The following is a 14111-nucleotide window of genomic DNA, read 5'->3' on the forward strand; positions in this document are numbered from 1 at the left end:
GGCCTGAATTAGGGCAAGATTTCCTAGCAGTGAAGAGATGACAAAACGAGCCGTACAAATAGACCATAACAACTGTAGGAGATTAAGTGTCTCAAGGCCACAAGAAAAGTAAACACCAAGTAACAGAAGCGTTCACCACATGATAAGATCAAACAGTGCCATAATTATTGTGCTTGAGGAATCTTGTGAGACCAAAGAATGAAAGCAGTTTCAGTGTAAATTAAGTGATTTTCACAAAAAGGCACATAATATAAAATTTTTAAGATGAAATTATGTACTATAGTGCTTCATTCATGTGTCATAAATACATGCTGTAAGAGATTAGTAAGCACCAAATCATCTACAAAATTAAGTGTGTATAATGAAAAGTGCTTTCACCTCCTGGGAAAACCTGCTTGCAGAAAGTACCATGCACGAAATGGTGTTTATGGTTATTTTTCTAGAGTGAAGAATGATTACAAAGGTTGGATTATTTTTTCAACTGTATTTTTAATCAATATTTCATTATTTTCTTCTTCTTATTTTCACATATGTTTCTTAGGTTCTGTACTGACAGCAAATCTGTGTGTTCCTGTGTTTTTTCCTTAGTTTGCAACATCAGAAAGATTCATTCTAGCTTTCCTGATATGTCATGTAAACTTTTATGATTTTGTTGTCATATTTCCACAGAATTTATTTTGCAAGAGCCTGTGGTTGTTTACTTTAGTATATCAATATTTTTTTTTATTTGTTCTCTGCATATGGGCTCTAGCTGACAATTTCCAACTGAGAGTATTTTGTCTATCATACAGTTTTATAAGAAAACTGATCAAAACAGAAGTCATTTCTATGTTCTGACTGCATTTTCCTTACAGATTTGTTACATTACAAGTACTCACTCCTAGAGTGTATGCTTTTCTCTATGAGATTCATTCCTTTTATTTCCTTTATTCTAATATTTAGTAATTTTCAAAGAATAAGTCATAATAAGTCATCATTTACTCTCACTGCCATAATATTCTGAAAGCTAGCAAAGTTTTCATTCTTTTTAGCATGTCTGTTGATAACTCATTACTTCTACTATTCAGTGAGTGGTCTTCTCTACTTCTAAATGATTTACATTCTACTATAACTTTTCTGACTATATTTTTAATGAAGACATATTTTTTAATGAAGACATACAAAACCATGTAAACATACAGAACCTGTCCTAGTATTATGTTGTATAAAAACTTGCCTACGGGACTGCTTGGACATTATTTTTGTGATACACCTTACCTGAATTAATCATTTATTTGTGGTATCCAGCTAATTCAGTTATCCACAGAGGAACTGAATAGATCAAATCTGTGAACATAAGTCCATAGTGCACTGTCCTGAGAACTTTCTAGTCCACAGCCTTTGCTGTTTTATGAATCAGGAAGATTTGTGTGCTTACTTTTTACACAGCGCACCCACTTCTGGACTAGCAGAAATTGGTTGACAGGTAGGATGTGAGTGTTTTGTCTCCAACACTGCGAGCTGGCATTCTAAAAATACGGTTCTTTTACATACGAAGGCCATCAATAAGCGATTGTTGTACCATGTTCACCTGTGCTGTAAATGAATATATCTCGTGATGAATGATAAAGCAGTTCCTGTGCAAGTTCTTACTTTTGTGGATGTGTAATATGAAGCAGCGAGCACTCATGTAGTGCCAACCTTCCCAAGGAAAGCGCATCTTGTTCATCCTGCACTACCACTTTACCTGTGGCTGTCTGTTAATGGGCATCTCTGGTTGGAGCTTACATCCTCTGGTCCCTACACCCTGCAGAAGAGGAGGTCATGTCATCCTGAACAAATCATATGTGTTAAGCTGTAAAGTCTGGATAACTTAGAGGTAGAGCATTTGCCTGTTTAAGGTCAAGGTTCCTGTGCAAGTCCTAGGCTGCCACACAGTTTTGGATAGTGCTCACTCAGCTGCATTCATTCTGGAAATAGTACCAATACTTGTCTGTATTAGTTTTTAATAACTTAAGCCAGCTTACTTTACTGACTGCTTCACTATTTATTATAGTACTTAAAACATTTCACTCTGGTTGGTTTGAAATTTATTTAAAAACATTGTTTTCAGTAAAAACTTATAAATGTTTTCAATATCCAGGACTGCTTCATTTTCAAATTCTTCCTTTGCCTGAACTGTAGCGATAATTCTTGTGTCATCAGCATCCATTCTTTGTGCCTGATTGACGTTGTGTGGGAAATTGTTTTGTGGAGAATAAGTGATAGAGGCCTGAGTTTGGAATCCTGTGACACATTATTTTTGACAGTTTGTGGCACAGAACTGTAATTGATTATATTTTCTTGAGTAATAGGTCTTGTTTGGGTGCTTCATTTCCTATTTACCCTATATGAGATTGTTGTGTCAAAACATTTCGCTCAAATCTCATACTGATGCAGCTAATCCATTAGCTTGCTCTGACTCTCAATGCCAAATGCCTTTGACAGATCCATAAAATTCCTGCACATCTTCTGTTGCCTGTCAAGGAATGTTGGAACATGTTAAACTACTATGTGCACAGTATAACTTTGCACTTTTCTGGGAGCAGAGGAATCAGTGGAAGTCGGATGACTTCAGGCTGGTACAGATTGACCTTAGCTAGGAAACAACGCAGTGCACTGTAGGACTGCAGAACATGCTTTGACAGTTGTGTTGATTCCAGGGTGCTGCTTGGCCTATGAGGAAGAGGTAGGGCTTGTTCCCCCCAACATGTCCTTCCCCACCTGCAGCAGCCTATGTGCTAGGCTTGTTTAAATGTTGGCTGTACTCTATTTATTTTAGTGAATTTGGAAAATACCTTCCTGTATTGCAGTATTCAGTGTATGTTATTTACTTATATATTGATTGATCATATGATAATCAGCTTTGAATGTTGTCATAGTTTTTGTTTACAAGTATATTGAGGTGCAAGGTTTTATTAATAGCACTACCACTAAAATATAAATGCTTACATTGATACAAGCAGTGAATATCTGTAATTATCAGCTGTCTATTACAAAAACAAGCTTATGCATATGTACATTAACAGTTTTACAAGGAGGCTTTACAATTTGAAATCTTTTATTGCATGACAACATTTCCATATTAATTACTGCTTCAGTTTATTCGTTGGTATCTTAAAATCAAGTGGTAGTCTGTTGTAAAAAATTGTCAGTATTGTTTGTGGACTGCAGCTTGGAGCCTTTTTATTGTTTGTAATTGTGTGAAGTAACATCAAAGGGCTGATTAAGGTCAGTGAAATACAAATAAACACAAACTTTTGGGTATAATTGTGGATGAACACCTGTCATGGAAAGAGCAAATGGATCATATTTCTAAGAAAATAAGTACAAATATATATTTTTAAAATGGGCTTCAGCCTTGCTGAACCGTGATAACTTAAGGCAAATGTATTTTGGATTGATAATTCTGCATCTTCAGTGTGATATTCAGAAAATAAGTGTAAGTTTTCTATGCATTCATCATTTAATGCAATAACACTGTAGTAATCTCTAGAAGCTGTTATCAAATCATCCCATGTTATACTAGTTGGTTACTGGTTCTATAGATCATATTCATGGTAAACATTATGATAGGGACGTGTCAACAGAATAAACATAGAATGTATACACTGAAGTGACAAAAGTCATGGGATACCTCCTAATATCATGTCAGACCTCCTTTTGCCTGGCATAGTTCAGCAACTTGAGATGGCATGGGCTCAAAAAGTTGTTGGAAGTCCCCTACAGAAATACTGAGCCATTCTGCCTCTATAACCATCCATAACTGCTATAGGGCTGCCTGTGAATGATTTTGTGTATGAACTGACCTTTTGATTGTGTCCCATAAATATTTGATGGGATTCATGTCGGGTGATGTGGGAGGCTAAATCACTCACACAAATTGTCCTGAATGTTATTCAAACTAATTGCAAACAGTTGTGGCCTGATGATATTGTGCATTGTCATCAATAAAAATTCCATCATTGTATGGGAAGTGGTCTCCAAGTAGCCAAACATAACCATTTCCAGTCAATGATCAGTTCAGTTGGATCAGAGGACCCAGTCCATTTCATGTAAACACAGACCACATCATTATGGTGCCACCACCAACTTGCAGAATGCCTTGTTGACAACTTGGGTCCATGGCTTCTTGGGTTCTGCACCACACCATCAGTTCTTAACAACTGAAATTGGGTCTCATCTGACCAGGCCACAGTTTTCCTGTCTTCTAAGGATCAACTGATATAGTCACGAGCCCAGGAGAGGCACTGCAGCAGTGTCACACTGTTAACAAAGGCACTCACATTGGTCATCTATTGCCAAAGCCCATTAATGCCATATTTCGCCGCAGTGTCCTAATAGATACATTCCTCATGTGTCCTTCATTGATTTCTGCAATTATTTCATGCAGTATTGCTTGTCAGTTAGCACTGAAAACTCTACAGATATGCCACTGCTCTCCTTCGTTAAGTGAAGGCCACAGGCCACTGCATTGTCTGTGGTAATGCTTGAAATTTGGTATTTTTGGCACATGCTTGACACTGCGGATCTCGTTATGCTGAAGTCCCTGAAGATTTCATAGGTGGAGTATTCCATGCCTCTAGCTCCAACTACCATTCTATGTTCGAAGTCTGTCAATTTGTATCATGTGATCATTTGTCATTGACCATTTCACATGAATCACTTGAGTACAAATGACAGCTTATCCTCCCACGCATCACCATTAAATTTCTCTTAGTCTCTTCATTATTTTCAAAAGCTTTGAGAGGTGTGAGATATACAAAAGAAAAACTTTTTACTTCATTTTCTCTTCTTGTTGGCTCCAAGTCTTGCATCTAGGGGTACACTCTTGTGGCTGAAATTTTGATTTAACGGTGTAGGTTTCTGATGACTAAATAACTGATGAAGATTTACCTGTATATTTCTTGGATTTTATTCTTTGTCACATTATTAAGTATCATACCATTTTTACAATTTCCACTTAATATTCCAAATTACATTTTTAGTGTTGATTATATACATAGGTCTGTCCCCATCAGAGGCATGTCCACTACTCCTTACATTCTGTGGTACTCAGAATATTCCAAAGAGTTTACCAAGCAAAAGAGTTTACAAACTTTCTTGACAAAAGAAGAATCATGACCAAGATATAACATTATTTTAAAAATGAATCCAGAAATAAATTTAATAATTAGTGTTAGATTGTGCAATTAATAATATGAATTTTAAGTGTACCAGAAATTTCGTAATTTCAAATATTTGTAAAAGATGAGTAATTTTAACTGCTAGTACATATCAATTATAACAAATTAATTTATTTTTATACATTTTAACCTGAAATATAATACATCACATACAAAATCATATGAAATTATTTTAGTGAAATAGCTGAAATAATGTTCACCTGTACGAGATTCGAGACTGATCCTCGTGTCGGTTATTTCTATAACAAAAAGGTAATGTTAGAGGAGGGTGTCCCATTACAAGCTCTGCCATTGCACTGTCCTTTTATACCTTGTGTACGCAATACTACCACCATAAGTATATGTGTGTATCACTATCCCATGACTTTGTCGCCTCAGTGTGTCTTCCTCTCACTCTTTCTCTCTCTTTTGCTATTAATAAATAATTGTTTTAATCACAACTTACGCACTGTCAGTCAGTTACACATTCTAGCATTTCATTGCAGTCAGACATTAAATATCTACTCCTATTTAAACCCTCACTGAGACAGTTCCATGCATTATGGTTTTCAGCAATATGCATTCATTTTGATCATGCATATTTTCTAATGTCATCCATCCACATCCCATTAGGTCAATATTTTAGTCCATCAGAGGAGGGAAATATAAAACTCAAACCAAAATTACTATCAAAAGATACACCTTGTTCACTATCTGCAGATGTTGACGCTTCATTTTTCAAACGTTGTGCATGTTTAAGTGACAAATCATGCGTGCTTCATTTCTTGCAGCATTTCAAAGAGTTTTAGTGCAAATAGTACAGCAAACATCCTCTCAGATCGTGGTGTGATATTTCCATCTCTATGACTTTTTTCCACCCTTTGTGTGATTATCATTGCTGAATTTAATTAGTGTCAAAACACTTTTGTTCATGCTCCCTATAACAGATGTAAAAGTTGTAATGAAGACCAGTACTCACTTGGGAAAGAACCTAAATTCCTTAATACCATGAATTTTGCAGTTCATGAGAAATTTGATGACAAAATTTGTCTTGTTTCCACTCAGAAACCAGAGCATGTGAGTCAGTCAGAAAAACTGTGACAAAGGCAGATAAATGCTGGTTGGTGCTTTACTGAAAGGCAAACACTTTTAATCTTTTCCCATGAAACTGTCAGGAAATGTTGAATTATTCTCATCAAATAACATCTTGTAATGCGTAAGATCACAATTTACAGTTTCATAAAGGGAACATTGAGAGGGTATTATTGGACTTCAATTCCACTATTCGGCAGCAGCAGGCTTCAAATATCTGCTCAGTCATTCAGATGTTTAGTATCCATACTAGACAGTAAAATGGCAAACAGAGCATCAGAAGGTGTATCCTACTTATCAGAACATCACTTTACAAATAATGGTCCACACCAAATGGCTTGATGACAATCACATTGAAATCATCATCTTCGTTGTATACAGTTTCCCATTACTAGTGGGATTTGCTTGGACCACAGACCACTCCATCTCCAGTCTTTGTGACTCTGGCCCAGTCTTCTCTTCTCTCGATGCTTTCTTCCACTGATTTCAGCCACTTGTCACGTGGCGTTCCTCTTGCTCTCTTGCCCTCCATCTTCATCTCGCACAGCTTCCTAGACATCCTCGTCTTCCTAATTCTCTCCAAATGCCTATACAAATATGTTCCCAAAAGCTGCGTGTGAAAGTGTGATTTTTCAGGGGGGTTATATCTCAGATACTATTGGTCACAGAGATAAGTGATCAAGTTTTTTGGATAGCCCTTGGTCTAGTGACCATTTGTATAACTACTGGAAGAACAGACATATTGTCAGTATCCAACATTACAGGGTCAAAATTTAAACATTACACACTTCCTCCAGTCCAGGCAAATTGAGCAGATTTTTTTTTGCCTTAGGTGTGGTCTAGGGTAGACCTTAGGTGGCTTATAAAAGCACCGTTTGTTAATGGATGGTTCCTGAGAAACGCCCAAAAAACTGTGATTTTTGGGTACAAAAAGTACCAGTTTTGCGGATGGCCACTTCTTTAATTTCTATTTGTGGCAAATCTTCGAAATTTTTACCATATGTTCTTAGGATGATGTCCTTGGACAACCCTGAAACATTTTTTTATATCATTATCCATTACTGAGGTCCCGTGGTTCAAAGTGACTGTACTTGTCCATGTAATAAACAGTCTGAGACATAAATGTAGTTTTAACTGACTTAGTGACCCCGCAGCAAGGGTTCTGAGGCCATCAAACTGTGTTTTTAGTCAGTATTTTTTCACCAATAAAACATTATGATGCACTGTCTCTGTGTAATGGGCACTTCAAAACCTGTACAAATATGTGCAAGTGGTACTGCAGTGACCAGAAAATCGCTAAAAAAGGGTGTTAACATGCTGTAAAAGAACTTAAAATGATTGTTAAAAATTATGTAAAATTTGAAAGATAGCAAATTCAGTAAAATATTTCTAATAACATTTTTACTCGTTTGAGATACAAATCATAAGCCAGGCATTTTCAAGTAATTGTGATGAAGGAGCAAAATACCCAGAAAAAATGTAAAGCAAACATTTTGTGTTAACCTTGTATCATGCGTACTTATTTGTTGTTTATATATTTTAAAGTATGTAAACGTACCAATGAAAATAATCAGTTATTGACTGTATAATGTAAATGGATAGATAAAAACCAAGTGGCGGCAGGAAAGGGGTACAGTTCAGAAAAGTCACACAGAATGCCGGGTCAGGGGAGACTTACCAGACGGAATAACGAGGAAGGTCTGATTGTTGGGGTTGGGCAGTCCCCAACAATCAGTCTTTGTGTCTTATTAGGTACAATGGTACATTTGTATCATGTACATGTAATCACATATGTATATATCACTGTACTAAACTTGTAAAAAAATGCTATGACATTTGCAAAAGACACCAGTTGGTATCTCCATGCAAAAAAAAAAAAAAAAAAAAAAAAAAAACCGTATGGTAGGTCTCCCCTGACCCAGGAGTCTGGTTGACTTTTGTGTACTGTACCCCTTCCCTAAACATCTACAGTCCTTTTCCTTCACTCCTCTTCCTTCTCCTTCAACTCTTCTGACAGAAGAAGGAGCCTCTGGCTCTGAATGCTTGTAAAAGTTAAACCCTTTTGTGTGTGTGTGTGTGTGTGTTCACCTGCTGCAGCTTGGTGAGCCTTTATGAAGTACAGGGTGTACAGCTTTGCTTCCGCCATTTGCCGATAGGTGCTGACAACGGTAAGTAGCGGTTGAAAGAAACAGATCGCAGACGTCAGGCAGTTAGCTTGGACCTCAGTCAACATAACCTCATTCAAACATTAATCAATTTGTGTATGCATCATAAAATTGTTCTTGATTGAAAATGTCAGTTTACGAGCCTAATTCTCATCATTTGTGGGAGGTGTTACTGTTTTGTTTCAATATGAAGAAAACAGCGGCTGAGTCTCATCAAATGCTCTCAAGTACTTATGGTAAGGATGCTATTAGTGAAAGAACGTGTCATGAGTGTTTTCAACGCTTCAAGAACGGTAATTTTCGAAGATGCAGAATTGGAGACAATGCTGAGTGAAGACTCGTTTCAGACTCAAGAAGAATTGGCATGATTAGTGCAAGTGACACAGCAAGCCATTTCAAAATGTCTCAAGGCTAGGGGCATGATTCAGAAAGAAGGAACTTGGCTCCCGTGTGAGCTGAAACCAAGAGACGTTAAATGGTGTTTGTGTGTTTGTGAACAGTTGCTTCAGAGGCAAAAACGGAAGGGATTTCTGCATCGCATTGTGACCAGGCACCAAAAATGGGTTCATTATGATAACCCTAAATGCAAAAAAATCATGGGTATTTCCCAGCCATGCTTCCACGTTGAAGGCCAAACTGAATACTCACGGCCATAAGATTGTGCTGTGCATATGTGGGACCAGCTCAGTGTCGTGTACTATGAAGTGTTAAAACCAAGTGAAACAATCACACGTGCTCATTATCGAATGCATCTGAGCAGAGCATTAAAAAACAAAGGACAGCAATACAGAGAGTGGCACGATAAAGTGATTTTGCAGCATGACAACGCTTGACCCCACATTGCAAAAGAGGTCAAAACATACTTGGAAACGTTAAAATGGGAAGTCCTACTTCACCTGCCGTATTCTCCAGACATTGCTCCCTCTGACTATCACCTGTTTAGATCAATGGCGCATGGCCTAGTTGACCCACACTTCTGATCTCATGAAGAAGTCACAAATTGGATCGATTTGTGGATTGCTTCAAAAGATGAACAATTTTCTTGGTGTGGGATTTGTATGCTGACCAAAATATGGGAGAAACTAGTGGCCAGCGATGGAAAATACTTTGAATGATACATGTGTCACCAATTTGTGTCATTAAAGCCTCAAATGTTGGGGGAAAATAATGGCAGAAACAAAATTGTACATTGTCAAAATCTTACTGGCATATAGATTTTATTTTATATAAGCAGCATGCTGTAGCATGGAAAAGAAGGGAACCAGTGGAAAAATGCTCCTGAAGGAGCACAAAAAAGGTGAATATGTCCCTCTTCAAAAGTCTCTGGCAGAAAAGTGGTGAATCAGCTGCCTCAGTACTCGTTGCACCTCCCTCACCAAAAATTTTGGCATGTAAACATATTCACACATTTTTTGTGCTGAAAGAGAGTAGCAGAGAGACAATGATGGTCGAAGAGAGAGGGGGACAGGGCAGTGGGGGGAGAGAGAGAGAGAGAGAGAGAGAGAGAGAGAGGAGACAGTGGTGGTAGAGAGGTAAGTGTCAGTTAAAGAGAAAGAAAGACAGATGAAGACGGTAGCAGTGGGAGCCAAAGAGACGAGACACTGATGGTCAGTGGCAATAAGAGAGAAAGAGAGACGGATGGAGATAGAAGCAGTGGGAACAAAAGAGAAGAAAATGAAAAATACAGATAAGTGAAGATCATACGTGGGCTTGGAGGTTCTGAAGCCTCCTAGATCAATGAACTTTAACGCTTAATTACAGGGGAGGGCACATTTTGGACTGAAATTTTAAACAAGTGGATATAGGGGAAAAATAAATTGGACCCCCCCCACCCCGAATTTTTGAGCTGCTTACGTATGGTAGAGACAGTGGCAATGGGAAAGAAAGACAAAAGGAGACAGTGTAAGTGAGACGGGGGCAGTGGCAGTGGGTTATACTATAAATCAATGCAGGGCTTAATTTCAATCAGAATGCACCAGAAAGACATTCTGGCATCTCCCGAGAATTTTTTTTACTTTATGGAACAAGTCATCACCAGAGGTTTAAAATAGTACAGTATTAAATATAGCAACATAAATATAATTTGCTGCTGTGCCGGCACCAGTAAACGAAACAGTGGATGATGCGATCGACAGGGGCATAGGTTGAGGCAGCTTGTGTGTGTGTGTGTGTGTGTGTGAGTGTGAGTGATAGAGAGAGAGAGAGACTGAGTATGAAGTATTAATTACAAAGAGAGTCTGTGCAAAAGGATTTAGAATGTCCCATGTTAAAAGAGCACAAAATTTTTTGGTAAGAAAGGTGGAATGAGGATTGAGGCAGCTGGTTGCCCACTTTTCTTTCAGAGTCTCTGAGAGAACAGTGATCTGACAGGATCATTTTTCACTGGTTTTAATATATTTTCTTCAACCTTCTCTCATAGGGGTTTCTCATGTGTTATCTCGCTAACCTCTTCATTCCTCGCCTTTTACATTTTTTGTTCCATCTGTCTGACATCTCAAAAACTTCTTCTCGCTTTCTGGCATCTTAATTTTTTCCATTTGCTTCACAAACCAGGTTCCAGAAGTGTACAATCAAACTGGTACGTAATACATGTACATCACTTTCTTACATTTCTGAGGGACTTTTTTGTTCCATATCATTCCTTTCACACTTCTCACAAAGCTGTCAGTTTGCCTTACCCTTTCTCTTATCTCTTGGTGATTTATTCCATTTTCCTGTATTACATTCATATGTTACTTGAAACTTTCACTACTTTCAGCTGTTCTCCACCCAGTCACTGTGACCACGAGCTCACACTTTGCATTAGCTTTTAGGTCATATTCTTGCTGAACTTCTTCGAGAACATGTAACTGCTTCTGTACTTCCTCTTTGTTGTTACCCTATACTGCCAAATCATCAGCAAACAATGTTGCTGTCATCCTGTCTCCAGTTTCTCTTGCTGCTTGTGTTGTTATATCATGTAACACCACTATGAAATATGTTGGCTGTAGTGTTCTTCGTTGTTTCAAACCATTTCTCTATATCAGTCACCCTTTTCTGTGTGTTTCCACTGCCACACTATTTACACTTTCCTGGTACAATTCTTTTATTCTCAATACAGTTTGCTTCGTGTTCCCTTCTTACTTAATGCTTCCAGAAGTTTTTTTCTGGATACAGTGTTGTATGCTTGTTCTAAATCCAGTAAGACCAATAATATACTCTCTCATAATCCTGTAGCTGTCTTACTGCAAGTTCGAGATCTACTGTGAATCTTCCCAGCCTAGAGCTGTACTGTTTTTCTCTCAGTTGTTTACCACTGTGCTCTGGATTTGTCTCTCCAGAATCTTCTCAAAGATTTTTGTGAAGTGGCTCATGTAGTTTTCTTTGCATGCTCTCAATTTCTGTTCTTGATGACATGTACAATTACTCCCTTCTTCAAATCTTATAGAGTTGACATTTCCATCCGTACAACACTCATTACTCGAATGGCCTTTGTGTCCCCACCTCTTATGCTGCTCTGATCATTTACATACTTATTTCATCAAGTGCTGATACATTTCCACCTTTTATGTTCTTCAGTGCCTCCTCCACATCTATCTGCATTAGATCATTGTTCCACTTCCAGTTCACCCACTAGCTTGTCTATATCTTCCTCTACTGCTCCATCTGGAGTCAGCAAATTATCAAAAGATATCCTCCCAGCTCTTTGAGGTCATTCTCTTTCTCTACTCCATTTCTATCTGTATCAATCATTTTACATTTTTTGTCATTCCTCTTCTCTGATTTCGGATTGTTCCATATTTTATTTTCTTTATTGTCCTGTTCCATCATCATTTTTCCAACCACAACAACCACTTTTTGTGCCTTCCGATTTCTCACTTTATTTTCTCCCCTTGCGTCTGATGTCCTTCACTAGAACCACACTTAGAATGCCTTATTATTCTTCAGAACTGCTTCTGTAACTTAAGAATTCCACCAGGATGTCTTCTTGTATCTTTTCATATTATCAGCTTTTCCACACACCTCTTCTGCTACATCTACAAATGTGCTCTTAGAACTACTCCATTCCTCTTCCACAGTTTGCAGCTCACCCAGTGAGATTTTGTTTCTTGTTTTCATTGGATATTGTTCCTTTAACTCTGTGTCTTCTAGTTTTGATGCTCTGTGTCTTCTAGTTTCGATGCTCTTTTTCACCTTTCTCCTCGTTTTCTGTCCTCCAGTTCTTTGATATTCTACATCTACATACATTCTCCGCAATCCACCATACGGTGCGTGGCGGAGGGTACCTGGTACCACAACTAGCATCTTCTCTCCCTGTTCCACTCCCAAACAGAATGAGGGAAAAATGACTGCCTATATGCCTCTGTACGATCCCTAATCTCTCTTATCTTATCTTTGTGTTCTTTCCGCGAAATGTAAGTTGGCAGCGGTAAAATTGTACTGCAGTCAGCCTCAAATGCTGGTTCTCTAAATTTCCTCAGTAGCGATTCACGAAAAGAACGCCTCCTTTCCTCTAGAGACTCCCACCCGAGTTCCTGAAGCATTTCCGTAACACTCGCGTGATGATCAAACCTACCAGTAACAAATGTAGCAGCCTGCCTCTGAATTGCTTCTAAGTGTTCCCTCAATCCGACCTGATAGGGATCCCAAATGTTCGAGCAGCACTCAAGAATAGGTCATATTAGTGTTTTATAAGCGGTCTCCTTTACAGATGAACCACATCTTCCCAAAATTCTACCAATGAACCAAAGATGACTATCCACTTTCCCCACAACTGCCATTACATGCTTGTCCCACTTCATATTGCTCTGCAATGGTACACCCAAATATTTAATCGACGTGACTGTGTCAAGCACTACACTACTAATGGAGTATTCAAACATTACGGTATTCTTTTTCCTATTCATCTGCATTAATTTACATTTATCTATATTTAGATTTAGCTGCTATTCTTTACACCAATCACAAATTCTGTCCAAGTCATCTTGTATCCTCCTACAGTCACTCAATGACGACACCATCTCATACACCACAGCATCATCAGCAAACAGCTCCACATTGATATTCACCCTATCCAAAAGATCATTTATGTAGTTAGAAAACAACAGCAGACCCACCACGCTTCCATGGGGCACTCCAGATGGTACCCTCACCTCCAATGAACACTCACCATCGAGGACAACGTACTGGGTTCTATTACTTAAGAAGTCTTCGAGCCACTCACATATATGGGAACCAATCCCATATGCTCATACTTTAGTTAGGAGACTGCAGTGGGGCACCGAGTCAAATGCTTTCCAGAAGTCAAGGAATATGGCATCCGTCTGATACCCTTCATCCATGGTTTGCAAGATATCATGTGAAAAAAGGGCGAGTTGCGTTTCGCAGGAGCAATGATTTCTAAAGCCATGCTGATGCATGGACAGCAACTTCTCTGTCTCAAGAAAATTCATTATATTTGAACTGAGAATATGTTCGAGAATCCTGCAACAAACCAATGTTACGGATATTGGTCTGTAATTTTGAGGATCCATCCTTCTACCCTTCTTGTATACAGGCGCCACCTGCGCTTTTTTCCAGTCGCTCGGGACTTTACGTTGGGCAAGAGATTCGCGATAAATGCAAGCTAAGTAAGGAGCCAATGCAGTAGAGTACTCTCTGTAAAACCAAATTGGAATTCCATCAGGACCTG

The 14111-nt window shown here is 38.4% G+C and overlaps 1 protein-coding gene across 1 annotated transcript in view; it reads left to right on the forward strand.

Moving 5' to 3' along the window:
• Nucleotides 1–78: 78 nt before the first annotated feature.
• The window catches only part of LOC126260926 (probable 2-oxoglutarate dehydrogenase E1 component DHKTD1 homolog, mitochondrial), a 322465-nt gene continuing 308432 nt past the window's right edge, over nt 79–14111 (forward strand). Inside the window, exon 1 of the mRNA XM_049958422.1 lies at nt 79–463. Coding sequence (XP_049814379.1) covers nt 265–463 — 199 coding nt within the window. The 5' untranslated portion in view covers nt 79–264. The remainder of the gene's footprint in view (nt 464–14111) is intronic.

Source organism: Schistocerca nitens, chromosome 5 (genome assembly GCF_023898315.1).
Source record: "Schistocerca nitens isolate TAMUIC-IGC-003100 chromosome 5, iqSchNite1.1, whole genome shotgun sequence".
Classification (NCBI taxonomy): domain Eukaryota; kingdom Metazoa; phylum Arthropoda; class Insecta; order Orthoptera; family Acrididae; genus Schistocerca; species Schistocerca nitens.